Genomic DNA, 27608 nt, shown 5'->3' with positions numbered 1-27608 from the left:
CTAGGAGACTAGCCATCACCAGAATGTTATTTTTTTAAAGAAATTTTGGAAACACCCTAATAGTCTAGATGAAGACTCCTTAATGAGATTTAGGGAACATTCTGCCTGACTAGGCGCATAGTATTCAGATTACCTCAAAAGCTCCACATATCCTCCTCTAAGGCATGACTATAGGTGCCCCAAACTCTTTTCCTGAATATGTTGATTTGCAAAAAAAAAAAAAGACAAAAAGGAGACATTGTTGTGTGTCCTTTGACAATTATCTGAAATAAGATCATAATTCACGCATACAGCTTTCACTGTGAGATGAAGTGCAGGCTATTTTTGGAGTTCTTGAACGCTAACTGAACTGAAACCAAGAATCACAGCCTACCAGGAATATAGGGCAATCAAGCAAGTTTTTCTGGTTTTAGGGGTTTGTTTTTGTGTGCACGTATGTGTCCGCGCAAGAAATGAGGCCATTTGTTAGGTATTTCTGAAGCCCATTCTTCGAATACAATCAGCACAGAGGTTGGTTCTCACACGTTGGTCCAGTGTCCATTTACTCCAGACCTCGGGGTCCCACAAGGCCATTGCCTCCTATGGAATGAAAGGCAGTGGAAACCCTTTTTAATATGAGCTTTCCTGAAGCTGGACATGGAGCATAGTTGCCCTTAAATATCATATTTGCAAGCCTAGAGTTTTCCTTTGTCTCCCTCACACTGCTGACACATGGACCAGGACAGAACTGGAGACATACATCCTCAAACCAAAGTAACCAAACTGGGAAATATAAGAATTTGGTTTGGATTTGACTGAACAAAGATTAGATGAACCTCTGATATACACAAGGCACTAAAGAGGGTGGCATGAGGAAGGCAAGAGAGACGGTTCCTGTCCTCAAGTGTTGCAACAACTAGTCACTTGCCATTTTCCAGTTATTGCATCACAATACCCTCTGTATCTACTAGAGTTAACTGACAGAGATAAAGAGAGAGGTTGACCTCCATTCCTCTCTTTTATTCTTAATAGGCTGAATTCATGAGGGACCTCCTGGAGTCATCTCTGGCCCCTGCCCTGAGGGAAGAGCTGAAATAATCTTCACAGAAAATTCATGTCTTAGAAACAGCAGGATGTTATCTATTATAACATAATTAAGAATCTTTAACAAAACAAAATGACTGACACTCAAATGCTCCATTTTAATCAATGTCTTTATAATGATGTAAATTAAACCATTTTGTCTTTATGAGAAGCGAAGTGAGAAGTGAGAAGATAGAGGCAAGGGCTAGCAACTCTTATGAAGGCAAAATGGAGTCATCTTTTTGGTGATAGGAGGAAATAATGAGAAGGCACTAGTGTCAGAAACTGGCCTGGGGAGGTTGTTTTCTCTCTGAGTCTGCAAGGTTATGAGTTCTGATCACTCTCTGCCTCATTGTCTTGCCCATTGGTTCCTTTCCGGATAAGGAAGAGAGATGTGTCTCCTGCAGAGTTTTGTAGGCATCTGACAGCATTCCGTGAAAGACAGCTGTTCTGGGGCCCAGAATGGGCAGTCTGTAGTGAACGCTCTCTGCAAGAAGGAAGGACAAGGGCTGCTTAGATTCTATTTTTAAAGAAACTCAAAATAACCAAAAGTCACCCAAGACTTCTTCAACCTTAAAAACAGATTCAAAATTCACATAAGAATTCCTTTGAATAGAACCATCTTATACCTCACAACATTTAAGCTTTTACAAATCTTGTCATAGAGGCCAAAAAGGAGTGCCTAGAAACAAAACTCATGTGTTAGGAGACATTGCCAGTTAAATTAAAAATAAAGATAAAGTGTGTCTGGAGTTGTAATGTGAGTGGAAGGGAAAAGAGGATTCAGTCCTCAGAAGACTTTTCAGGGACACGTATGTGGTTCTGCTCATCAAACAAACAAACACAGTCTGAGAAAAAGGCTACAGAAGGAAAAAAGTATTTGCATTTCAAAGGAACCTTCATCTTATGAAATAATTTATTTTAGGGCTCCTTAAAATCCTCACCATCCTGACCTCTTCTTCAAATCTGATTTTATTTACAAAAAGCTGGTTAATATTCGACTTTTCCAGAAGACACATTGTGAAGGAGAATAATTCAGTGCATGAAATAACATTTTCCCACCGGAAGTCACTGAATGACTAAGGGAATTGGAGTCCTGAACGCTCTGGAACGAGCTCATTAGTCTAGCTGAATGAGAGCTAAAAGATGTCACAAAATCACAAACCTAGGATCCAGTTCAGTCTCATCACTGTAATGAAGAGAAAACAAGGGTACAGGGTCATAGGCACTAAGGACCGAGGACCAGAACCCACATCTCCTTAATGCTAACCCAGTGCTCTTTGTACCGTGTCACACACTGTGCTACCTGGTAGGCCCAAGTCAAGTGGTTAACATCTCTACCAACATCTATTGACAACAAGAGCCTGTGGGTGTCATGGAACTCTGGACTGAAGGCCAGAGTCAAGATAAACAAATCAAGAAGAAATCCTCGTCACTTATAGAGACAGACTCTTTCCATTTACTTAGTTCTCACTAATAGTTATTGATAATATATAAAGTTTAGCTAAATCGAGAAAAACACTAGAAATCACTGTTGTGATCAACAAAATGAGTTAGACAATCATCGGCAGTAATGTTCACTGGGATGAGTCGGCCATTTGGTATTTGTAGCATGTCCACAGGCAACGCAGCACAGGTGGGTGGCAGCTTCAGCAGTAAGCCACAAGTGCTGCAGTAGGGATGTGTCTAAGCTGTATAAACCAGTGGGGCCAGGGCAGTGTCAGCAGTTTTTCTGGGCTGATCAAAGGTGAAGGCTGCCTGTACTGAATGTGTGGTTCTTGTGGGTGAGCATGAGGATGTGGGCAAAATGCTTCTCTGGTTTTACAGGTGGGAACATGGAGGTCCAGAGAGTTTAAACAATTTGGCCAAGCCTGTACAGCAAAACTAGGATCTGAACCAAGGTCTCCTTGTTCCTAGGCTAGTGCTTTTTCCATAACTTCAGAGAGCACACACACAAGAGCAAAGCGCAACTCAGAAGGGTCACGACTGGAATCGACAGTAGATCTACCAAGCTTTAGCTCCTAGCCAATTCCATAGGGTTCTCCCTGGAGTTCCCCTCCAAGATTACTGTCCTTGGATGGACTCTATGGGTAAGAAACAGGTCTGTGCAAGAACATAATGTGCTGATCTTACGCACACCAAGTCTAGCTCTTATATTGGTAACTGAAACACACTCCCAGGGTTAATAAATTGATGAAAGGCATCTTATCACACTGTCCTGTAGAATCAGAAAGTAATATTCTTGCTGAGGGAAGGGCATATAATTCTGTGCATGTGTGTACGTGTGCGTGTCGGTGGGGGTGGGGGATGTTCATTCCTTTGTGAGGCAGGCCTGAAAACAGCCAGGTTCAATGGAAATTCAGAATGAGTGTGTGGCTGGTACAGAGAACCCTGAAACCAACTGCACATGCCTGTCACTTTGTGTTCTCTTGGCTTTGAGAGGATGAGGTGGTTGCAGAGCAGAGAATGGCAGAATGGGGAGCTTTTGTTGGGTAGATGCTCCTAGTTCTTGGCTCTTCAGTCCACTTTAGCTAAGAGAGCCATGAGCTAGGCCAATATTTTCAGATACATAAGAAGGGATTCATTGGGAGACTAGTAGTCTTTCACTCCACTAGAGTGGATATCTCCAAACCTCAGCTGTTACTTGAATCTCTGGTCCTCCCTTTTATCACCACTTCAAGATACCCCTTCTATCCTCACATTTCCTTTCCTGATGTCTTCTCAGTTCAGTTCTGGCTCTACCTTCCCTGCAACCTCCCAGGACAGAGTTAGACTTTCCCATCTGTATAAAGTGCAGAAAGTGATCTTGATTTTCCCTACTGTGTGTATCAAATGGAAGAAAAACTGAAGGTGGCTTCAGTATGGGAGCAAATGAGAACATGGACAAAGTTACTAAAGTGACAGCCTACATTGCACTAAACCCTTGAATTATATCATCTTGAAGAATGACCCACTCCCACCCTCACCAGCCCAGTGCTGGCTTCTCTCAAAGAGGAGACTCAGCTCAGTGCTGCAGCTGGAGATGGAGCTGCCATCCTTTTTTCTATTAACAGCAACTGAACATAAGAATAGCACTGGGCAGCTGCTGAGAGAAGGCAGGTGTTTCAGGGAGCCTGTGGGGTGGAAGGTTCAGGGCCTTGGGGAGGGCATTCTCAGGGTATGGGGACGCAGTCTCCTTCCCACCTTAATTGGTACTATCAAGACTGCCTGAGAAGGGAATTATCTGTGCCCCATCTCTAAGGAAATTCTTCAGCAAGTGGATTATAGGGCTTTGTAGAAAGAATGGAGCAGAGCCATGTGGTGTGGAGAAGACCTAGGAAGGAACACGACATGGAGAAAGGCAAGTGAGGCCTGAAGAGGGGTCAGGTAGGGCTGGAGAGAAGGGAGGGCTGTGGGCCAACCAAAACAGGTCAATCAGCAATATGTGAGAGAGAAAAAGATGGAGAATGGGAATTTGTTCTGAGAATTTAGAAATCATCTTAAGGGATTAAACTTTTCCTTCTACTACTCTGGAGCTAGCATGTCTCCCACTACAAGTACTCCAAAAGAAAGCAAACCTGTTGGGATGTCACCACGGGAAGGTTTGCGTACTGTCTGGGCTTTTGGTGGATGAAGGCTCATCATTCTGAATGGAAGAAGCAAGAAAACTTTACATTAGTTGTTTGGCTAGGGCTTGGTATAAAGGAACGTGTCTTTTTCCATTTCAAAACCCAAATGGTCTCTTGAATCCAGCACCTGTGAACCTGGAGCTCAGACCACTTTGCAGCAGGGTGAGATGACAGGGCCAAAGACCACTGCTTCTCAAGCTTTTTCCCTTAGTGATATTTTCATGGATTTTGATAAAATCTTCATTTAAAAAATGTTTTATTTCACTGTCAGAACATATTTGGTCTGAGGATAGAAGGGATTAAGGAAAGAATCCTCTAGTTTCCAGGAAAAAAAAAGCTCTTCCAGATCAGTAATCTACCCTTCGAGTGCAAAACTGAGACTATTTTAGTTAAACCTTCCAATTGTAGAGAAAATGTCTTGGCCGCATACTATTTCTCCTGGGGGCTAAGGCTGTGGAAGTGACCCTCAACCAAAATGTGTCTGTTCCCAAACCATTTCTACACTAGTTTAAGTTGCTTAATTTCTAAAGACTGACAAATATGTAAACTCTGCTGGGCTATCTAAGTTTCTAAACTCATTTTATGTTTTCTATTTCCACAAAGATTTTTCAGGATTACTTTTACTTTGTTACCAAAAACATGGCTAGTCCAACCAGTTTATTTTATTCAGTTGTTGTTGGAGGACTCCGTGGGACTAAGAAAAAGAAAATCCCTTCTATTACCCATTTTGGGCAAACCAGAAGGTCCTTGTAAGGCTGAATAGTTTAAGATCTGTCTACACCAGGGGGCCGGCCCAGTAGCTGAGTGGTTAAGTTCACACACTCCACTTTGGAGGCCCAGGGATCACTGGTTCGGATCCTGGGCGTGGACCTACACACTGCTCATCGAGCCATGGATGGCGGCATTCCACATAAAAGAACTAGAATGACCTACAACTAGGATATACAACTATGTACTGCGGATTTGGGGAGAAAAAAAGGAGGGGGAGATTGGCAACAGATGTTAGTTCAGGGCCAATCTTCTTCACCAAAAAGCATACTTTAAAAAAGGACAAAAAAGATCTGTCTACACTATAATTCAAAAATATGTATCTATACACTCATATTTCCTCCTCCTCTCTTTTCCTCTCTCATTCCCGTCTTTCTTTCCTTCATTCCTTTCATTCAACAAACATTATTTAATTCCTACAATGGCTACAATTAAAGTCAATTTCAGTGAGGACAATTCCACCTGCCTATATATGTGGTGTGAGTTAAAAATTGTGAGGGCAGGTTTTATAAGCTACAAACAGAACCAGAACCCTACTTTATAGTCACACTAGCTAAATCTCAAACAGACATGCTATATGTTCTTTCATTACATTGAAAAAAAAAGAGCAATCTAGTGATACTTCTGGTTGACGTGATTTTAGGATTGGTTCAACTCTTGGTCTTAGCTTTAAAGGAATAAGAGCTATTCATCAAAAATAAAACCAACTGGGCCGGCCCGGTGGCGCAGCGGTTAAAGTTCGCACGTTCCGCATCTCAGAGGCCTGGGGTTCGCCGGTTTGGATCCCAGGTGTGGACATGGCACCGCTTAGCATGCCATGCTGTGGTAGGCGTCCCACATATAAAGTAGAGGAAGATGGGCACGGATGTTAGCTCAGGGCCAGGCTTCCTCAGCAAAAAGAGGAAGACTGGCAGCAGTTAGCTCAGGGCTAATCTTCCTCAAAAAAATAAATAAATAAAATAAAACCAACTAATGATTTTGGATTTGAGACTTTATTTAAATGCCAAATTTGCAAGATAAATAAATTGGGCCAGCAAATATCAAAAGTCTCCCACAGAAGAGTGAACTTTTGCTCAGAAATCTCTGATAGTTGTTCTCTATTTAAAGTCCGTAAAGAATATTTATTAGAATTACTTTTATTGTGATCTAAGAGTTCCTTACAAGTATAGAGTCAGTGTAGGTAAGTGTGATTAGCGCTGGAGCCTGTAGCACTCAAATACCCATTTCCTCCACGACCCTGTCTACGTGGGCCAGATACCCGTACATTGTTTCAATGCATCTGAGTCTACACCTCAGCTTGGAACAGAGGGCCCTGAGGTCATACAAGAAATCATAACCTCTACTGCTGTCCAACAGACGCTTACAAAAAGACCTATTTTCCCACATTATTGCTTTCTGTATGAGGAAAAACAAATGAAAGATTGCCATTAGATCAAATATAACTTTTTGGATTGGTCATAAGTAAGAGTGACTGTGTGTCTACGTTCCAATCATCTATTGCAAGGCAAGTCTACACTGGTGCCTTATCCAGGGTGAGTCCTTGTTTTGAGTTTTTTAATAAAGTAAAAACTGAGTCCTTCTTCCTTATCTGATAGTGAAATACGGAAAAAGAAACCCCTGATATCCAAGTAATAAAAGTTCTGCCCAGATTTTATTTCTGATATACTTGATCTTGATCAGAAAGCAGCAAATGACAATAAAAAAAACTGATAAGAATAGTTACTACAAAGTCGCAGAAGATGTCCTGGACTCAGGACAGATTGTGTGTAATGCCCTGTACCTTCTGATTTAGACATCTCATCTACATGGAAATTTTATATTAGTTCTGCCCGAGTTATCAAAGAAATTGCCCATCCTATTACTTGTACAGTGCTTGTGAAGGCGGAAAGGAAGATTATACTTTGTACAGTACTTTCAACAGTTGTTCAAACAAAAAGGTGAAAACTCTTTTGGTCTAACTATTTGGGTTAACCAGAAAAGGAAACCAGTCAAGAAGCCCATTCCCCGAGCATTGCCTAAACATTCTACTTACTATGTTTCTCAACCCACTATCATGTGTCCCCAAACTATATTTAATCAGAATTGAAGTCATGTTGCGCTTTCAATCTTTGACTTACCTTTGATTCATAAAATTCTTAAAGGATAGTTTCAGATCACTTGGGATTATTACAGCTCTTGATTGTACCTGAGGAAGAAAGTCTCGTTTAGAACACTGCCCCAAACTGCATGCTAATTTAAATAAATAATACACCATGTTAGCAAACTCAAGTTGTATTTAATACCAGAGTCATTCATACATCCTTTTGTGATGAGAATGAAGCAGAGGCGATCCTCCGGTCCCCAAGTCATAGGGTCTTTGTTCTTGCCTGGTTTTCAGAGTGTGGAGTTAGATACCTCAAGGTGAGCAAGCCTTCCAACCCTCTCTGCTGAGCTCACTCCCAACGTTCTTCCGGTCTCTGGTTAACTGTCACTTTCTCACAGACACTGCGGACTCCTGGACTACTGTGAGGTGGTCCCCAGGTTCTCACGTTCCCTGGGCTTCTGCTATCAGAATGCTCATAAACTTTTCATTGTATTGACCTGCTTAATGCCTGCTTTCCCTGATAGACTTTCAGCTTCATGAGAGCAGAGACCATGTCTCTGCTTTCATATCTCCAGGTCCTAACACAGTGCCTGTTTAAGAAATATTTGTTGACCAAATTAGTCAATGAACAAATCCACTTTGAAGCTCACTTGAAAGTCTTAAGTGTGCCCTTCATACAGGGCTAAAATCAATTACACAGTTACAGTATTCCTGATTAACAGACATCACTTTCTTGAATTTTTTCAGATTTACTATTAGCACTAGAGGTTGGTTTTCTTTTGGAGATTGCGTTTTCACCAAGAAACAGGATTTTTTTCATTATTTCTCAAAAAATATTATAGCCATGACAATGAAAAGATAAGATTTACTTGTCAATTTCTGCAAGAAAGGCATCTGGGATTTTGAGAGGGATTGCTTTGAATCTGTAGATCAGTTTGGGGGAGTACTGCCATCTTAACAATATCACGTCTTCCAATCTATGAACATAGGGTTATTTCTATTTACTTAGGTCTTCTTTAATTTCTATGATATTTTATAGTTTTTGATGTACAAGTCTTGTATTCTTTTTGTTAAATTTATTTTAATGTTTGGCTGCTATTGTAAAGGGAATTACTTTCTTAATTTTGTTTTTGGACTGTTCATTGCCATATGTAGAAGTAAAATTAATTTTTGTCTATTGATCTTGCACCTTGTAACTTGGCTGTGCTCATTTATCAGCTCTAATAGTTTTTTTGTGGATCTTTTAGCGCTTTCTCTATATAAGATCATGTCAGCTGCAAACATAGTTTTACATTCTCCTTTTTAATCTGATGCCTTTTATTTGTTTTCTCACCTTAATTGCCCTGACTAGAACATGCAGTACAATGCTGAACAAAAGGGCAAGAGCGGACGGCTCAGCTTGTTCCTGATCATAGTGGAAAATATCCAGTCTTTCACCACTGAGTATGATGTTAGCTGTGGATTTTTCATGAATGCCCTTTATCAGATTGAGGAAGTTCTTTCTATCTTTAGGAGTCTTTTTATATCTTCCCCAGTGTCTCCATTCAACCCCCTGCTGAGAAAGGAGGAGGTCTCAGTGACTATAGCAGATGTGCCGTCCCCCTCCCCTGAAGGAAGTTGAGGTGCCACTGTACATAGTGAAGTAAGGGTATCTCACACTTATTTTCCAACTTTCTGTAGTTTCCCACTGGGCTCTTTGTGCACCCGATCTGACAGCTGTAGGGTATGGTCCCTGGGCACTTTTGTGTTTGAGGCCCTTCCTTTTGGAATCTGCAGCCAACAATAAAACCATAGCACATGGTTTCATTCAGCGAGGCCTGGGCAAGGGCGAAGGTCAGAGAGGGGGTCTTGAGAAAGAGGACAGCTGCTGAAGTCCTGAGTGAGCCAGCTGGCTGAGGCCAGCACTGGCCCGGGGTCAGTGCACTCCAGATGTGGACATGGTGATTCCAGGAATAAGACCGGGAGAAATCCCAGATTCCAGTCAATGCTAAGAGTGAACACTGTGATCCTAATTATGTAGAACATGAACACAGATTGTAACACCCAGGTACGTCTTTGTCGGTAGCTTCAGTTAAATTTCCAAAGCCCACACAAAAATTTCACAAACCCATAACCCTACTAGTCAGAAGCACTTTCACCAGGAACTCATCAAAGGAGCCTCTCTTCTGTCTCCTGTTTTTCTTCTGCTCCTTGCCTTCCTCTTATTGCACCTCCAGCCCCACCTTCCTCCCTGAGTCAAAGGAGAATCACAGGATAGCACAATTGAGGAGACCCTTCCCCAACCCCTACACTAAACCAAACTGTTGACCTCAATTACCCTTCAACCCAAGCTTGATGCTTACCCTGACCAACCTAACCCTAACCCTTAAACCACCCCAAGTCCTACCTCTGACCTGTACAGCACCCTCCTGAAGCAGGCCTCTTTCTTCAGCAACTCTGACACATGACGGAGCTTTGTCCTTAGTGCCTTCAACCCCTTTGATATCCTCTTTCTTCTCCTCCTACTCCCCTCTGCTCACCATCCCCACTACCAATTATAGACACCTCCACTAGCTAGAAAGTACTATAGAATCTCTCCCTAGTTTTTTCCTGACTGAATTAATGGTAAACCCAAAGATTAAGCTGCTTGCTTCCCGGCTACAGTGGTGGAGGTGGATTGTATTGTGTGCATGTGTGTAGTGTTGAGGACATGTTAAGGGGGCAGAAGAAGCTTCATAACCCCCTGCACTTCTATAGCTGCAGTTACCTTAGGAACCCGGAGCAAAGGGGCTCATCTCATCTCTTCCCTCTGGCCCAACGTACCCTGGTTCATCTTTGGTTTGTTGAAAATGGAGAGTTTGTCATACAGTGCCAGATGATGGTGTTCCCAGGGCCAGCAGCTCCTCATTTGCAGCCCTTACCAAGGCTCTCCCTGCAAGGGGCCCCCTTATTGTCTCTCTCCACTGGGCCTTGGTGGGGAAAAGGCAGTGCTTCGCCCTGGGATGCCCATGCCATCTCTGATATCCCCCTGGCCTACCGTTTTTATTTCTCGACACATGGAGCACAGCTGCTTGTTTCTGATCAGCATGGGGTCACCCTGGTTCCTCCTAGCCTGAGAGGGAAGAGAGACAGACAGAGATGAGGAAATGGTGGGGTATCTGGGGTAGCAATGAAGTGGGAAGGTGGTGGAGCAGTGAGGTAGGTAACAGTCATTCCTTCCATAAAACAGAGGTGGACACTCTGGTCTCAGCCCCATTCTGGGTGGAGGTTGAATTGAGGCTTGACTGCAGCTGGTAGGATCAGAGAGGGTTTGGGCAGGAGGGGGTGAGCCATAGACTAAGTGGAAGCCTCGGGCCCCTTGCATACAATGGTACAGGTATAAGACACCTGGCAGAGGGGGATGAGGCTGGGGGCTGGAATCCAGTGAGGTCTATCTTTCCAACCTGAGCACCCATGTCTGAGGGGCTGCACTCACTCATAGGGGGCACATTTTCCCCATTTCACACAAAGTCTCCACTGTATTGAGTAGCTGAGGACCTCTGACAGTCTAAGAAAAATGAAGAGATGACTTGTCTTCTGCAAAACTCCTTTCACTGGCCTCTCCCAAGCGTTATCCCCTTCTCTTACGCTTTAACTCTGGTCTGACATCAGCTCTCAAGCATACACTGTCCAGCACCACTTGGCCCTTCTGCACCTCCTGAGAGCCATAGATTAAGCCATAAACAGTACTGGAGCTGGTGTGTGGGTCTTGAGCGCCCCCCCTCCTCCGGGGAACAGAGGCTGCCACGGCCAGGGCAAAGAAATGACCAGTGCAGGGAGGCTGGGGGCACCCTGTCTGTTCATCGCAAACGCTGCTTTCTTTCTGACTTTACTTCTGCCAAAGGGTGGAAGGAAGGGCTTTGGAACATTTATACCTGAACATGAGGTTCTCATTCGCATTCTGATGAAAGTTTGGTTAGGGAGCAAACGGGAACTTGAGGTTAATATTCCATCTGGGGATTCTCTCCGATCCTTCCTCATTCACACTGACATCAGAGTCATGAGATGTGTTCCTAGGAAGCATAGAATATAGGGGAGAGGAGGGCCAGAGGGACGAACAGGTGATCACTCAGAACTGAAGCTTTCTCCTTCCATTGGATCAGCTCGTTGACCTACCACAGTGACATGTGTGCACATCTGCGCCCTGCCCCGTTCATGCTGCCTTGGGACGTGTGCGGAACAGGAGTAGGACTCTATGTGGCGTACAGTGCGTGGGTGTGCCCCTAAGGTGACCTTTGCCAGACTGGTCTGCAAGGAGCTTCGTCCTGTGAGAGACATATGGCACTTGCGTGAGGCATTACTGGGACTTTGAGGACTGAAAACTACGGACAAAGTGGATTCTTTTGACAAATATTTAACATGCATTTCATTTTTATAGGTCATTTAAAAAGAATCAACTCACTATTACAATGTTGTGGGTTGGTATGTTGAAGTATGAGTGTGAATGACTAGCTTCATTCATTCAACAACAAACATTTATTGTGAGGCCACCACGTGGAGGGTGCTGTGATGGGGTCACAAAGATGAATAAGACAAAAGTTTCTGGCCCTAAGGAAGACCAGGGAAGAATACCAATTCATTTGTTTGCCCATTCATCAGGTACTGGGGACACTGAGATAGATAAGACACAGCTTCTAAGCTGTCACCACCAGCAGATTGTGTACGGAGAATTATGATGGTGTGAAAACTACTACGATAGAAATAGAGGCCACAGTGAAACCGAAAGGAGTCTTGAACTCACCTGGGTGGGGGATGGGGCATGGAGGGAAGGGTCTGAGAAGGGTTCGAAGAGCAGGCAATGCTTGGTAGGTGTTGGTGGGGTGAGCGAGGAGTGGGGAGGGCATTCCCACCTGGGAAACACTGTGCAACAACATGGAAGAATCACCTCGAAAATTGGCTTCAGGTACCTGAGGATAGCCTGGAATGGCAGACTCTCTCGTGGGAGGAGGGGTGGAGTAAGAAGAGAGGCTGGAGAGGAAGCGCCCGTGTGTGCTGACTCCTCTGCTTCTGGGCAGATTCAACTTTCTACCATATCTTCCCTGATACTCCGGGGATGGTATCTCCTGGGACCTGGCTCTTCCCTCCATCCCTCACATCTTTGGGTTTCTAAGCCTAAGACACCTATCTGAAACTGTGATTCAAAGTTGGACACACGAGATATCATAGAAGAAGCAATGATACTTCTGGGCCTTCAGAAAAGAGAGAGACCATGTCCCATTGGAGGAATCAAGAAGCGCTTCTAGAAGTGGCATTTGCACTTAGTCTGAAAGGATGAGGAGGATCTGGACAGGCGGAGTGGGAGTGGGAGAACCCTGGTGTAGGGCTGTCTTTAGCAGAGTTATAAGCAGACTCTTGTCCTTCCTGCAGTTGATTCCTTCACCTTTCCAGACTTCCGCTTTCTACATAAGATTACTACTAGGCCCTACAGGGAATGGAATCACAGAGATCATTGCAAATCGACTAGCAAATATACACCAGAGGTCTCCAAGGTGCATGGCAGGATCTTGCCAGGTTGTTGACAACCATGAATGTGACTCCAGAGTCCCACAAACAAGACGACTGTCATCTTTCAGAACCTGAAGGACGAAATGTTTTCTATATTTCCCTACCTGGCCTTGTCAACTCCTCATCTGTTAAGACATACCTTATGTATTACTTTCTCAGGAAATCTTTCTCCTGACCCTCCTACCACTTCGCTGCCTCCCGCCCCCCTGAGTTGGGTGCCTGCCTCTCTGAGGCCCTCATAGATTTGATACAGCTTTTTGTACTGTTGTGTTTTTTGAAAAAACATGTTTGTTTCCTCCACTAGGCTGAGAGTTCTTCAAAAGCAAGAACGTGTCTCACACATCTTTGTATTCCTAGAGCCTATCACAGAAGCTGGCACAGAGTAGGCATTCAACACACGTTAGTTGAATGAATGAGTCATTGTAAGCATTTTAAACTATCGGGTATAGATATAGACACACACACACATATATATACACATGGGACACTAGTGTGCAACAAATTCACCCTATACGCTGTGTTGGAGAAAGGCACTGGCTGGGAGCCCAAATTGCTGGGTTCCAGTCCTGGCTCTATGAGCAACTTGAGTGACTTCGGTCAGCCACATAAACACTCTGTGCCTCCCATCCTCTGCTGCTGATGCACTCTGTGGCCAAAAAGACAGAGGGCTCTAATCCTGCCCATGCTTGACATGTAGAGGAGTAAAACAAGTCTTTGATGTGTGGCTTCAGTCATCTCTGCCAGGAATGTGGCAGTGACTCCACCCGAGCCTCACTGTCAGCTGAAGCCGGGCCTCCAGGAAGAGCCACTCCACTCCTCTTAGCTTGGAGCGGAGGGCGAGGGCACTGGGGGGGGCGTTTACACAACACGGAAAGCAGCTGTGATGGGCAAGTCCTGCTTTTGACAGTCTACAAAGAAACTGTGCAAATGATTTGGGATTCCATGTTCTCTAGGCCTCAGCTTCCTCTCTCCTGTCTGGTTTCCCTTCCCAGCCCTGAGACCAAGGCCTTTTTCTCCTGGGGTATTCCCTTCCCACTCTTGGCTTCCTTAAGGCCATCTCAGCAGCAGCAGCAGGGATGCAGAGTGAACCAGCCAGTGGTTCAGAGCACAGCCCCCTGGTTGATCATCTGTAGAGTCCAAGTCACCAAGAAAAGAAGCTCTGAAGTGTTAATGGGGTTCTCATTTCCCAAGCAGCTGTCCCCAGGACAGCAGATAACAGTTGTGACAGAAACGTGAGAGCAATCTTTTGTAGCCTGGCCAAGGTATGGTGCGAATTTCAGCCAGGACCCAGAAGCCAAAGCCTGCTCTTCACATTTCACAACTGGAAACATTTTAATATTTGCAGTGAGTATCTGCTAATGTTCCGAAGATATGGCTCACAGCCCAAGTCCTTGGCCTCCTTGAATCTTCGGTAAAGAAATGGAGAGATATGTTTCTCTCCCTCTCTCTGTCTCCACTATTCTTTCTCCCTCCCCTACTCTCTCTCTCACACACACCTGTCTACATACCAAAACCTGAAAATGTAAGCACCAAATGGTGGTTTTAAAAATAGCCATCACAAGCACATCTCGAGGAGCACTGACAGATTTGCCTCCGTGCCTCTTGCCCTTCAATACCTCTATTCCTTTTCTCCCTTCCACTCCTGCATTCACTGACAGAGACCTCGTAGGTCACCTAGCTCAACTCTTTCAACAAACACAACGAGGAAATTGTGGCCCAGAAAGGCTAAGAGATTTGTCCAACAGCACATCTATTTAGTTTCAGTCAGCCAGAAAGTTGTTTGGATAAAGAGTCAAAAAAACACTACCTCTCCTCAGGGGGAGAGTGGACTCTTAGGGTCCATATGAGAGTAAAATGATTCCTATATCCCTTGGAATCCAAAAAGTGGTGCTCAGAAAACTATGTACAATATTAAAAAAAAAAAAAAAACCTCCTATGATAATGACACATTTTCCTGCTCTCTGAAAATACCAAACCTCCCAATTGAAGAGTGAAGCTGAATATAGTTTTTAAAATACCCTTATCGTTCACTAGGAAAAATTTCAAACGTACAGGAAATAATCAACAGCCATGTACCTACCATCCAGACTTATTAAACCTGGTTTCTATTACATCATTATCTCAGGTCAGTAGTGTTACTACTTCCCTTTAAACACTTACTTTCTGGTTATATGTGTTTGATCAATATAAACAGGGAAAGGACTTAGGAATATGCAACGTAGTCTCCTTGGTGGTCACGAGCTTTCAAAAACTGAGAGTCAATGAGACAGAAATAACAAAACAAGTTCTCAGCGGTGAGAAAATTGGAGGTTGCCCTCCTCCCCTCTCCCAGCCACCTCTCTGCTACAGCGTGATGTCTTTAGCCAGGGCTTCTGGTCACAAGTCTGCTAAAAGCAACATAAATGACGCTCTTATCTTTACTCTGGCTTCTTAGGCTGGAACAACAAACCCAGATCAAAGAGAGTGGAGAGGGAGTGGGGGCAGGAACGGAGAGCGGACGGCATCTTATACTCCACTGGCAACTGGGGGCTCCAGCTCTGCTATCCCCAACCCAGCAAGGAGGAAAGGGGGCCCAGGGTCTCCAGCTGCACTTCTCCAGCTCGCCCACACATAGCTGCTCTGCCCTGCTGTGGGGCTCCGACAAGTCCCCTCTTGGCCTCAATTATCCAGTTATGAGATGACACTTTCCTATTTCACAGCATCTTGGGGAGTCATGAGTCGATGCCCTTACGGTGAAGGTTATGTATGATAAAGAAGCGTGCCCACAGTAGATGTTTAGTGGGAGATGTTTAGGCTTCAGTTTTTGGTCTCTGTTTTCTATTTTTCTTATTTGTCAGCTCTGCCTCTCCTCTTCTGTTTCCCTTTTTTTGGATTTTTGGTCTGCCTCCCTCTCTGTGTGTCTCTGAGCTTCTGCTCTCTTGCTGTTTGTCTTCCTCTCCCTGTCTTTCAGTCTCTGAGCCTGTTTCCTCTCTGTCTCTCTGTCTCATCATCAGGGAACACTGCTCCAGACACACAGACACCTGCATCTGCACGGGACTGCTCCAGGGCAGGGGAGGAAAGCCACTTGGAATGCAGATGTTCAAAGTTCTGCCCTTTGACCTGTGACAGTGAGGAGGAAGGGAGCCAGGTGGCAGGACCTTTGCACCTATGACCAGGGGCCAGGACCTCTAGTTGGCTGCAGGGCTGTCGGCAGCCTCTTAGCAGGCCCCTGACTCAGAGGATGAAGGAAGAGATAGTGTCCACAGTACATCCCGCTCCTGTGAGATACAACAAAGCTTCATTCCAGAAAAGAGCAGCCGCTGGCGCAGGCCATGTTTACCTCATACATGTGCAGGCCGTCATGGGCACAGCTGACTCATCTGGGATCTGAGGAGGGCTGTGTGATGGGCAAAGATCCGACTTGAGGCACCCGCCTGGTGTCCCAACAGAATAGGGATCCCAGGTTCCCTATGAAGAGCAGCAGAGTATGCCTCTCCTAAATACGCCACTTCGGCATAAGGGTTATTTTGAGCTCAAGGCACTTTGTAAAAACAGCAGATGCAAGAATGGTGCTCTGACCCGCCTCCTGCTCTTCCTAAACATGGGAGATGAAACCCCATATGGAAGACGTCCTCCTCACACCCGGAGGAAAGCAACATTCTTATCATCAAGGACAAGAAGTTTAAGCCGAGAGAAGTCTGTACAAACAGACCTTGTTTAAATAATTCTTATCTTCCTCTAGCCTCCCATCTATCTGAGTTACTCTTCCACAACTGCCTCTCTCTGCTCACCCCAGTATAAAAACATTTGGGTCTTCATTTTCTTATGAGGGCTCTCCTGTCACGTAAAACTTCTACTAAATAAATGTGTGTGCTTTTCTCCTGTTACTCTGTCTCAGTCGATTTAATTCTCAGGCGTGGCCAAAAACCCTAGGACAGCAAAGGTAAACTTTCGCTTCCCTACACCTGCTTGCCTTTCCAAACTGGATGAGCAGCTCTTTCACACACACAGACACACACACACTGGTGGAGGGTCAGCCCCCACAGGGCGCGGGTAAAGGTAAGGGTGAGCTAGCCCGGTTCTCCCTTCCTGGGAGGGGGAATGGATTCACCACCTCCTGGGTGGCCCAGAGACTGGCTCCCGGGCTCAGCCCATTGGTCAAGCGACTTGTTCTCGGCCGCCATCTCGTGGCCACCGTGAGCATTGAAGCCATGAAACGTGAGCCCGGCAGAAGGTGGGCCCCTCGCAGGCCCCGGGCACGATCAACGCCTTCCGCCCGCTCCTCCCGCCCCTCCCGCCCGGCCCGCGGCTGCCTGCAGACCGCGCCTCGGATGCCCGGTGCTCGGAGAGCCAGAGCCCGCCTGGGCTGAGGGGGCGCCCGGGGCGGGGCCGGCCCGCTCGAAACGGGACATCGGAGACCCGGATGGAGGCTGCCTGCTGGCGCCGCGGCAGCTGCGCTCAGCCCCCAGCCTCCCCGGGCCCCCTCGCCTACCGCCGGCCTGTGCTGCCGGCAGACCTGTCGACCGTGCTGAACGCCGGACCGCCTCCCCCGCGCTCGGCCTCCGGCCCTCTGCGCTCTGCGGGGCCCATCCGTCCCCTCGGCTCCCTTCCATGGAAGGCCGGACCCTGATGGCCCTCAGGCACTTCCTGCGCGCTCAGCCTCCGTGTCCTTGCCCCCTGGCTCTGCCCTCCACCTGTGAAATAATATCTTCCAGATCCAGGGCAGACGCCACTCCTCAATCCTTGCATTCCCGCTCTCTGTCTGCTCGCCCCTCCTGCGACCTGCAGGTGGCCCCTTTCCTTCCCTCCCCTCCCCCGCACGCCCCCGCCCCTCTCTCTGATGCTCGTTGCAGCTTGTGCACCTGACCGGTTGGCCCACTCGTTGTGGCCCGCATCTGACTTGCTCACCCCGTCTGTGAATTAAACTAAACAAAAAGGGCTCCGCCAGCATTTGTCCACTGACGTGAGTGACGTGTAACACTGAGGCTCACAGTCCCTGAGCGCGTGAGGAACACGGCTCCATGCACCGCCCGCGGAAAGCCTGCTCCGTCCCCCAGGTCCCTCTCTCCCCACCGCGGGGAGGTGCTGACTTCACAAGCACCGTTAGTGTTGGGGAACCCTCTGCAGCACAGTGTCACAGAGTGTCACTCAGCAGCCAGTCGTGGCTGATTTGTGTGAGGTGGAGGGGACATGAGGAGTTGTTATGTGAAATTCCACGGTCTGGGGGTTGTAAGTGGGAGACAAAAGGGACTTACGGTGGTGCTGGGAGGGGCGCTTCGAGACTCCAGAAACTCGGACTGGTTCTGGACACAGCCTGCCGTCTCAGGGCAGATTCCTCAATAGGAATGTTTTTGGTTTTCCTTTTGATGATTCTAACCTCATGCCTTTATTCTGAGTTCTAGTGGACAGATGCCCTGAGCACTGGGGGCCGGGTGAGGCCTCCGTGACTGATAGTTCATCCAGCAAATATCTACCCAACACTGATGATGTTCCAGGCACTGGGCTGTGCTAAAGAAATAGGAAATGCCTTTGGGGTCACATTCTATGTCATCCTAGCTATAGGTTTCTTTTCAGTTAAAAAGCAAATTGAGTACCTTAGATAAGACATCTGGAACTTGAAACATTATTGGCAAATTCATATCCTTCTTGGATGAAACCAGAAAGGTGGCAGAGGAATGAGGAGATCTGAATAATCAGAACAAGAGCAGGTTAGAACCATCTCCTCGGGTTGAAGAGTCAGGCCCTTGTTTCAGAGAGAACCCGAGAGACACCCTGAGGAGTCAGTTCCCTCCCTTCTGGAGCTCCCAAAAGAGGGCTTTCCCCTCTAAGTCACTCTGGCTTCTTGTCCCCCTTGTGTGGAACTAACCAATGCCGCTGTGGGTCGTCAGAGACAGTGTACAAATTAAGGCAGGAAAACAATTCTTCGTGAAAGCAGATGTGTCACGGGTGGAATGCACCCAGATCTCCCTCTTGAAAAGGCCTGCAGGGAAGTTACTGATATCTAACAGTGCCTGTCCGTCCATGCCCGGCCTGCCTTCTCGGCGTCCATGTCCCTGCACACTCACACAACCCACCCGTTTCCTCCCATGGAACGTCTCCCTCCAACTACTCTTTTCCCCCCGGAACATTCTTTCTTTCCGGTCAGCAGGTGAAGCAGTGATGCTGCGGGGGTAACACCAGTTCTCCCCACAGGGTGAACCACCTTGCTGGCCAGTGTGGTTCATTTTATTACGGTATAAGGGGCCAAGGCATGCAGGGGGCTGGTCATCATAAACTGCCTGTGTGTACAGCTCCGTGCATGCCCCTGGCATCCAAGAAATGGAAACTCGGAGTGCGTGCTTTTGCCAAGAACACCTCTCCTCTCTGAAAGATTTCATTGTCCATTGTTCATTTTTAACAAAGGGCTGTGAAGAGGTTCGGTGTCCAGGAGGCATTTATTGTCTCATCTCTCCTCACCACTTCCCTGGGCCCTGGGAGGGTAGGGAGGCAGAGCTGGCCCAGCTCCTTCGCTGCCTTTGACTTGGATGCGTGAACAGCCTGCCTTGGACTTGATACCCAGACGCGACCAGGAGAGACCAGAGGCCCCTTTAGAGCTGCTTCAGCACACAGTAATGGCACATCGACAGGATCTCAGTGCCAACTGCAGGCTTCCGGGACTGACAATGAGTGTGGCTGCAGCAGTCAGGCCAATTTGTGCGAGTCCTCTCCAGGGAAGTGGGTCTGTGCCCACCCCGACCTTCAGAGCCAGGTCTCACCCCCCACCCCGCGGTCTGTTTCCAGAGCTTGCCATGGGGGAGCTCTGAGCACATTTCACTAAGTGTTCCTTTCTCTGTGTTAGGTAATATGTAAAGCACCTTTAGACCCTTCTTACCAAGGTCTCAGAAAAGGGATTTGCCAAAAATAAACAGCTTGGAACCCAGAGCTTTGGCCAGATGAGGAGTTTCTAATCTTTAAGAATTGATACTTCAACTAACTACCCTTTCAATAGATTTTCCATTTCTGTCTTGTCCTTCTGAAAGCTCAGGCACCTCACAGGTGTTGTCCAGTTGTCTGAGAATTCTTGTGAGGTAGGGAAGGCCATTTCTCTTAACAAGGGTTGAAATGGCTGCCCGAATCCTCCCAGTATAGACTTGAGCGGAGCTTCCCTGACTGTGTTAGGTAATTTCTCCTTGCAACTAGCTCAAGCTTGGCTGGCTGGAGGGAAAACTTCCCTTCCCTTCCCAGCTGACTGTTGAGAGGCTGTCCCCTCTGACACCCCAGGACCTGGCGGTGAAAGGGAACAGGTTCTGAGGGCACCCAGTGGTGTTCTGGGCCTGCCTTTTTCAAGCTCCTCCCCTTCCCCCAGCCCCCTCCTCACCTCCTACCAAAGGCTTATATGATCAGGGAGCAAGGGAGCAGGAGCAAGAGAGCCATTCACAGGGATGTTTTGCTCCTGGCTGCAGGGCCTGGTCTAATGGGCATGATGGTGGGGTGGGATAGTGGGATGTTACCCTGTTTAGATGCCAGACACTAGCTATTTCACATAAAAATTCTGATTTCTGGTATTAGAAGAACCAGCAGATCTGACCACTGGAGTTACCTTCGTGCAAGCCACGTTGATGAGGGTAGAGGGCAGACTGGCCCCTCTGGTGAAGGGAGGTGACCTCCCCTTCACTGCAGTCCCACTCTGGTCAGCTCTATTCATTTATGCCATCCGACTGTCATTGTCATGTGAGTTTGCGCCCTGCCCCCAATTAAAAGATGCTAAACTGTCATTCCTCGTGCTGATCCTTGAAGTGCTAACAACTCTTCATAAGAACTCCATCACTGCGTTTTTACTTAATAAACAAGCCTTTGGGTTTATTGAATCTCTGACTGCCTGCTTTGAGCTAAGATGTTACCTAGAGTTTGGATATATTCAAAGTTATGTTAAAACAACAGAACCGAATAACCACCACTTCAAAAGTGCTCTGAAAATACACAAAATCGTCTGGCTGCTTACTGAAAATGTGGTTTTTAAATGGTGCAGCAGACAAAGCAAACGTACGTGTTATTGAAATGAGGATGTGGAGGGAACGTCTCTCATGGAGAGTCACTCATCGGTGGGCAGGAGGATACATGACAGTTAGCAACAGGAGGAAAAACTCGTTTTAGAGTGTGCAGCCTTTCTAGCAGACTGCTGCACAGGCCAGGGAGCCCCCCTTCATCCAGGAGGTGCCCCAGGACTTGCCTCCTGGCCTGCCCATTCCCTGGTCTTCCTCTTTTTTCTCCCCTTCACCTTAACTCACACTCACCCTCCCTCCCATTTCCCCTTCCCAGAGCAGGGTGTATCACCACACCCAGGGACCAAAATGGGGGAGGAATGAGGAAACCCAGTTATTTCCAGGGGCGGCTCTGAGATGTTCCCTACACACAACTCCCTCAATTTTGAAAAACAGGAACATGTTCCATGGCAGTTTGTTAGGAAGGGGTGGGACTCGTGAGATTGGAGGAGATTGTCTCAGGGTTAAAAACAGGCAGGTCCTACTCTATAAAGATGGGAATGTATGGTTCTAGACTTTTGATGGTTAAAATTCGAAAATTTCAAACTTAAGGAGAGAAGAATAGGTAAGATGACAAGGACGATAGAAGAGTTTTGAGAGGTGGTGTCCAGGGGCAAGATTCTCTTGTATTGTTGAGTGGTGGTGGTAGAGAGGGAGGTGAATTGAAATATCTCCTCCAGCCAGCCTATGCGCTGCTCAGTGTTCTCTGAGAAACCCTGGCCAGTTCTGGTTTGTGAGCACTTGTCTTGGGTTTCTCAGCTGATCAGATGTGCCCCTCTGATAAGCACCCCCTAACCCTTGAGAAATCCTCTTCCGTGAGACCTTTCTTGAAACCCGCACCCTCAGTGGCTGAGCTGTTACCTTTTGGGGAGGCTGAGCACTAATGGCTTGTTGATGAGGCTAGCCTCACTAAACGAAGGAATCTTGCCAAATTTTGGAACGGAAACCTGAAGAGAAATGGAAAGAGATCATTTTACAGAATTCATTGCACTTGGCCATTGTCATCATTACGATGACCAAAGTAAGCCAACAGCAGCTATACAGCAGTCAACCCTTTATAAAACATTTTTATGATTTACATCGGACCCTTTTGACTCTCCCATTAAGAGCAAATAGTGTTATCTCCATTTTACAGATGAAGAAATCGAAATACAGTGTGATTTGCCATGACACAGCTAGTTAAGTGGATTCAGATTTTCTGACTTTTGCGTCCACTATATCTTGTGTTCTACTATATCTCTTGCTTCTAATAAACTTCTATCTGTTGATATAACCTCTAATATTTCCATGAATTCAGCCGAATATTAGCAACCTTGTATTCAAAGTCTCTGGCTGTTTTCAGCCACGGGGCCCTACACCCTCCTTCCTTCTGGGAGACAGAGGAAAGAACCACACTTTGAAGCTACAGACAACTGGATATTAATATTGGTTAATCCACTTCTCAGCTGTGTGGCATGGACAAATCACAACCTCTCTGAGCCTGTTTTGTCCTCTGTGTGAGAGAGGATATCATCACAGGTCATTACAGGTCGATGCACAAGACAGAAAGCTCCAGGAGAGCAGGGGTTTTTGTCTGTTTGGTCACTGCTGCATCACGAGCACTAAAACAGCGCTTGATATTTGTAGGTACTCAGTGACCCTGTGTCCAATGAACACCGGATGCATGGGGAGTCCCTAGCTGAGGGCCTGACTTAAAAATAGGAGCTCAATAAATGCAGCCGTTAGAATCTCTCTTCTACCAGCCTAGCCCCTCTCTCTGCCCTCCGGACGCCAGATCTCGCCTTTCTGCGGGGCATTTGCTTTCCTGGGCTCCGGGCGCTCGGTCCCCGGGGAGGAACCGGGAGCAGTCAGCAGCGGGCAGCAGCGGGCCCGCCGGCCGAGGAAGGACGCTCTAGCCGCGGAGGTTGCGGCGGACCCGGAAGTGCTCGGCCGCCGTCGCGACCCCGGCGCCCCGGATGGGGAAGGATGCGGGAGGCCGCCGTTCCCCGGCTGCGCAACCCTGGGAACTCGCGGGCAGGTGGGTTCCGAGTGGGAACGAGTGTTTCCTGGCCTCCTCCGCCGCCATTCCCCGCAGGCCCACGGCTGGGTGAGGGGCGGCGGCGGGCGGGGGAGACCCGGGACGGTGAGTAGGGCGCCTCGGGGACACCCCGCCCCAGCCCTAACTCGACCCCGCGGACGGCCGTGAGTTGCCGGGGCTGGAGGCTCTGCTGCAGTGAGGGGGGCTCCCAGGGTGTCTGACTTGTGAAGCAAACCTACCGTGGTCTCCATGGAAGAAATAAGGTCGGACGATAGGAATTTTCTTCGCAGCTTTGCTGGATGACGTTGGTATTTCTGACTCTTAGTTTTCCCATTGTGAAAGAGGGATCATTACCTTCGATCCTCACTAGAGTTTCGCCGTTATAAGTAGGATGATGGCTCTTTAAAGGATGTCAAACTCAGTTAAAGGATTGGGAATCTTTAGTTTTTCTGAGTCCTTGGTTTTGGCTCTTACCTCTCTGTTGTGCAGTTTACTGTTGTCTTTAGACCGTAACTTTTTAAAAAAAATAATAGAGACCTTTGAGAACCCAATAAAAGCTCTGGATACTGTCTCTAGAAATTTGCATAAATTGCCGCTACAAGCGTGCAGAGATAGGGAGGGTTTCGGGGTGCTCTGAAGCCCATCCGTAGACCTCAGGGATATGTGAACCCCTGAGTTAAGAACTGGTTTAGAGGGAGGCATGATGGAGGCACAAGCTTTGGGCTCAAATTTGGTTTGAATCTGGCTCCACCACTTACCGCTGTTAACTTGGGTTAACGTTGTCTCAGCAATTTGAATCTCACCTTTTTTGCTGGTTAAAGTGAGCCACTGCTAACTTGGAGGGTTGTGGAGATTAAATGCAAGATGCTATCTAAGGCACTTAGCACAGAGTAGGCACTCCGTAAGTGGTAGCTAACATGTCTATTATCATCCAAGGGATTATAATTTAGAATCTGAAATGAAATTTGAGCGTCCATAATTATAAAAAGGCCACCACACACATTTTGCTTAGACTGAATAAATTGAATTGGTTTGATTTTGACTCAGTTCTACCTGTGACGTTTCACAAATTGCATAGGTTCACAGTCTCTCTTTTTGCAGGAACTTGGCTGTGTTGTCCTGCCTCAGAGAACAAATTCCATAGCAGGCCTAGCCTGGGTTGCTGCCTTTGAAAGTGAGGGAAGGTTGGTGCAACATCAACCACAACACAGCATGGAATTTCCAGAGAGGTCTTATTTCAAAACTTTATAAAGAACAAGAACCACATGGACTTCTGCAAGGGAGATTGAACTGGCCTGAGTGTGAGAGAAAGGATAATGTACGCCCAACCTGTAACTAACACCAAAGAGGCCAGGTGGCAGAAGATCTTGTACGAGCGACAGCCCTTTCCTGATAACTACGTGGACCGGCGCTTCCTGGAAGAGCTCCGGAAAAACATCTATGCCCGGAAATACCAATATTGGGCTGTGGTATTTGAGTCCAGTGTGGTGGTACAGCAGCTGTGCAGTGTCTGTGTTTTCGTGGTTATCTGGTGGTATATGGACGAGGGTCTTCTGGCCCCCCATTGGCTTTTTGGGACTGGCCTGGCTTCCTCACTGATTGGCTATGTTTTGTTTGATCTCATTGATGGAGGTGAGGGACGGAAGAAGAGTAGGCGGACCCGGTGGGCTGACTTGAAGAGTGCCTTAGTCTTCATTACTTTCACGTATGGTTTTTCCCCAGTGCTGAAGACCCTGACAGAGTCTGTCAGCACTGACACCATCTATGCCATGTCAGTCTTCATGCTGTTAGGCCACCTCATTTTCTTCGACTACGGTGCCAATGCTGCCATTGTTTCCAGCACACTGTCCTTGAACATGGCCATCTTTGCTTCTGTCTGCCTTGCCTCACGCCTGCCCCGGTCCCTGCATGCCTTCATCATGGTGACATTTGCCATCCAGATTTTTGCCCTGTGGCCCATGTTACAGAAGAAACTGAAGGCATGTACTCCTCGCAGCTACGTGGGAGTCACACTGCTTTTTGCGTTTTCAGCCCTGGGAGGCCTGCTGTCCATTAGTGCTGTGGGAGCCATCCTCTTTGCCCTTCTGCTGCTTTCCATCTCATGTCTTTGCCCTTTCTACCTCATTCGCCTGCAGCTTTTTAAAGAAAACATTCATGGTCCTTGGGATGAGGCTGAAATCAAAGAAGACTTGTCCAGGTTCCTCAGCTGAGTTAGGGACCTCCATTCCACTGTTAAGACAAGCTGATAGCCGAGCCTCCCAAAAGTCTAAGATTTGAAGGCAGTGTGTGATTCTGGAAGCAGCATACTGATGTGGGTAGGAGGACAGAGATCAAAAGAAAAGTTCACCAAAGGCTTGGGTGGCAAAGGTGCTTGTCCTTTGTTATTTTGCGGATGAAAAAGCTTTCTGGGGCCCTTTTGAATTATTGCCTCTCCTTTACCATTCGCTGAAACAAATGAAGTGATGTGGTTTCTATTTATTAAAAAAATAACAACACATCCATCAAGTTGTCCATGATTTTTCTGTAAGCAGAGGGCAGACAGAAGGGGCATGAAGAGTGAAGAGAGAATAAAAGTAAGTGTGTGTGTATGTGTTGTGTGTGTATAAAGTCGCTTCTCTCTGCCTTTTCAGTGGTCTAATGCAGGCTCCGTTATTTATCTAGAGCCCGAATCCTAGAGCCCTGGATGCTGGGTCCAGAGTTGTCGCCTGAGGTCACAGAATTGGTCACTTAACCTTCACTCGGAGTTTCTTCTTCATTCTTAGTGAAGCATGTACGCAGCTAACTACAAGGGGGAGAGTGATGTGTCCTGATACGCAAGGTCGTAGGCCAATTTTAGGAGCCAGGTCGGCAATATTAGCAAGTGAAGCTAGCAAACTTTGTGTGACTTATGGCAACTGGGAAACTGGAGAGAGCATGCCCTGTCCAGTGCGGGCAGCCGCTGCTCTGCCCTATCTGAATGTTTCCAGTCAGAATTTGGGCCTGGCTTCGGATCTTTAGAATTTCAAATAAAATTCAAATGAAATCTCATGTAAATGTGATTTTTAATACAAAACTTAATTGTAAATTCTGTCAAGTCGGGCCAAAAAACACACTTGCATGTGACTGCCACTATGCCATGTGTTCTTAGCAGAGCACAAAGTGGGAGTGTTTAATGGGAGTTCAGAGTTGTGGAGATTTGAGGAAAAATTGGAATGAGAGGTTTGAGTAACAATTAGGGGTCTGAATATTCAGGAATTTGGGCTTTATACTGCAGGTCACGGGGAGCAATCCAGCTTATCTAAGGAGGGAGTAAATGATCAGATCGTGGGCTAGTTACAAAGTACTCTGTGTCTCAGCTTTTTCATCTGTAAAGTGAGGATGGAAGTGCTTACCTCTAGAATTGTGATGATTCAATGAGATATATGCAAAAGCTTTGAAGAATGCTGGACACACAGCAGTATTAGTGTTAAGTATTGTTACTAAGTTGATAGGTAAGAAGACTTGAAGAGAGCAGAGACAGTGCAACATGCACCAGGTGCATCCCAGAATAGCTGGTCCCTCATGAAATAATTCATATGTGGCAAGTTCCTGTACCATCCGTTCTCACTAGAAGTTAATTTCAAATCAGAAATTTCATCAGGGCAGCAGTATTCCTAAGAAGTAATGTTTTTTTATTTCTCTGAACATAGATTCTCAAAAATGTGTTGAATAGGATTGTGAACTAGTGTGTTCAGCTCTGCCATCTTACATCCTTTTCTTGTTTTAATTTGGACTGATGAGAATAGTGCTTCAGGATTAGGATGGGTAGTTTTCCCGAAGGCCAATTTGATCGCTGTCACTGTCCCAAGGACACTGGCCGATGGGGAGAGAAGGATTTTGGAGAGTGACTTGCGGAGCTCAAAGCATCCACCTCCTGGCTATGTGGGGTTTATCCTTCTCATGCCCAGAGAGTGGTCAGAACTGGCTCATAATTATTTTATAGTCCACATCAGGAACAGGGCCAGGAGTTAGTGATTGAAGGTAGTAAAGAGTTGTATAAAATTGTGCTTTTGTTTTTTATGTTTTAATATATTTGCCTTATTTGTATGGGTTTCCAATTACCAACTTTAGGGAACTCACATAGCAACTGCATCCATGTCAGTGAGCAAAAAGGTCCCCCAATTTTTTTCTTTTTTATTGAGTTATTTTAGATTACAATCTTGTGAAATTTCAGTTGTACATTAATGTTTGTCAGTCATGTTGTAGGTGCACCACTTCACCCTTTGTGCTCACCCCCCACCCCACCTTTCCCCTGGTATCCACTAAACTGTTCTTAGTCCATAATTTTAAATTCCTCATATGAGTGGAGTCATACACAGATTATCCTTCTCTCGCTGGCTTATTTCACTTAACATAATTCTCTCAAGGTCCATCCATGTTATTGCAAATGGAATGATTTTGTTCTGTTCTGCAGCTGAGTAGTATTCCATTGTATATATGTACCACATCTTCGTTATCCATTCGTCTGTTGCTGGACACTTAGGTTGCTTCCACGTCTTGGCTATTGTAAACAGTGCTGCAATAAACAT

General features: G+C 46.5%; 2 protein-coding genes across 7 annotated transcripts; one reads left to right on the top strand and one right to left on the bottom strand.

The window, feature by feature from the left end:
* Positions 1-1015: 1015 nt before the first annotated feature.
* C13H1orf105 (chromosome 13 C1orf105 homolog) lies at positions 1016-23109 on the bottom strand. Its single transcript, XM_046680689.1, has 7 exons — positions 22960-23109; positions 21906-21991; positions 18618-18708; positions 10538-10612; positions 7556-7623; positions 4620-4687; positions 1016-1549 (listed from the first exon to the last, which is right to left on the bottom strand). The coding sequence occupies exons 1-7, from the start codon at positions 23107-23109 to the stop codon at positions 1341-1343; spliced, it is 747 nt and encodes a 248-aa protein (XP_046536645.1). The 3' UTR covers positions 1016-1340.
* On the top strand, positions 22964-27313 carry PIGC (phosphatidylinositol glycan anchor biosynthesis class C). 6 transcript variants are annotated; one of them, XM_046684305.1, is made up of 3 exons: positions 23072-23324; positions 24163-25306; positions 26749-27313. In XM_046684305.1, the coding sequence occupies exon 2, from the start codon at positions 24378-24380 to the stop codon at positions 25269-25271; it is 894 nt and encodes a 297-aa protein (XP_046540261.1). In that variant the 5' UTR covers positions 23072-23324; positions 24163-24377; the 3' UTR covers positions 25272-25306; positions 26749-27313. The 6 variants fall into 6 exon arrangements, with proteins under 6 accessions (XP_046540264.1, XP_046540262.1, XP_046540261.1 ...); XM_046684304.1 differs by having other exon boundaries at positions 24163-25310; positions 26753-27313; XM_046684308.1 differs by lacking the exons at positions 23072-23324; positions 26749-27313 and adding an exon at positions 22964-23061 and having other exon boundaries at positions 24163-25562.
* Positions 27314-27608: the final 295 nt, after the last annotated feature.

Source organism: Equus quagga, chromosome 13 (assembly GCF_021613505.1).
Source record: "Equus quagga isolate Etosha38 chromosome 13, UCLA_HA_Equagga_1.0, whole genome shotgun sequence".
Classification (NCBI taxonomy): Eukaryota; Metazoa; Chordata; class Mammalia; order Perissodactyla; family Equidae; genus Equus; species Equus quagga.
This window is presented reverse-complemented; position numbering and strand designations above follow the sequence as displayed.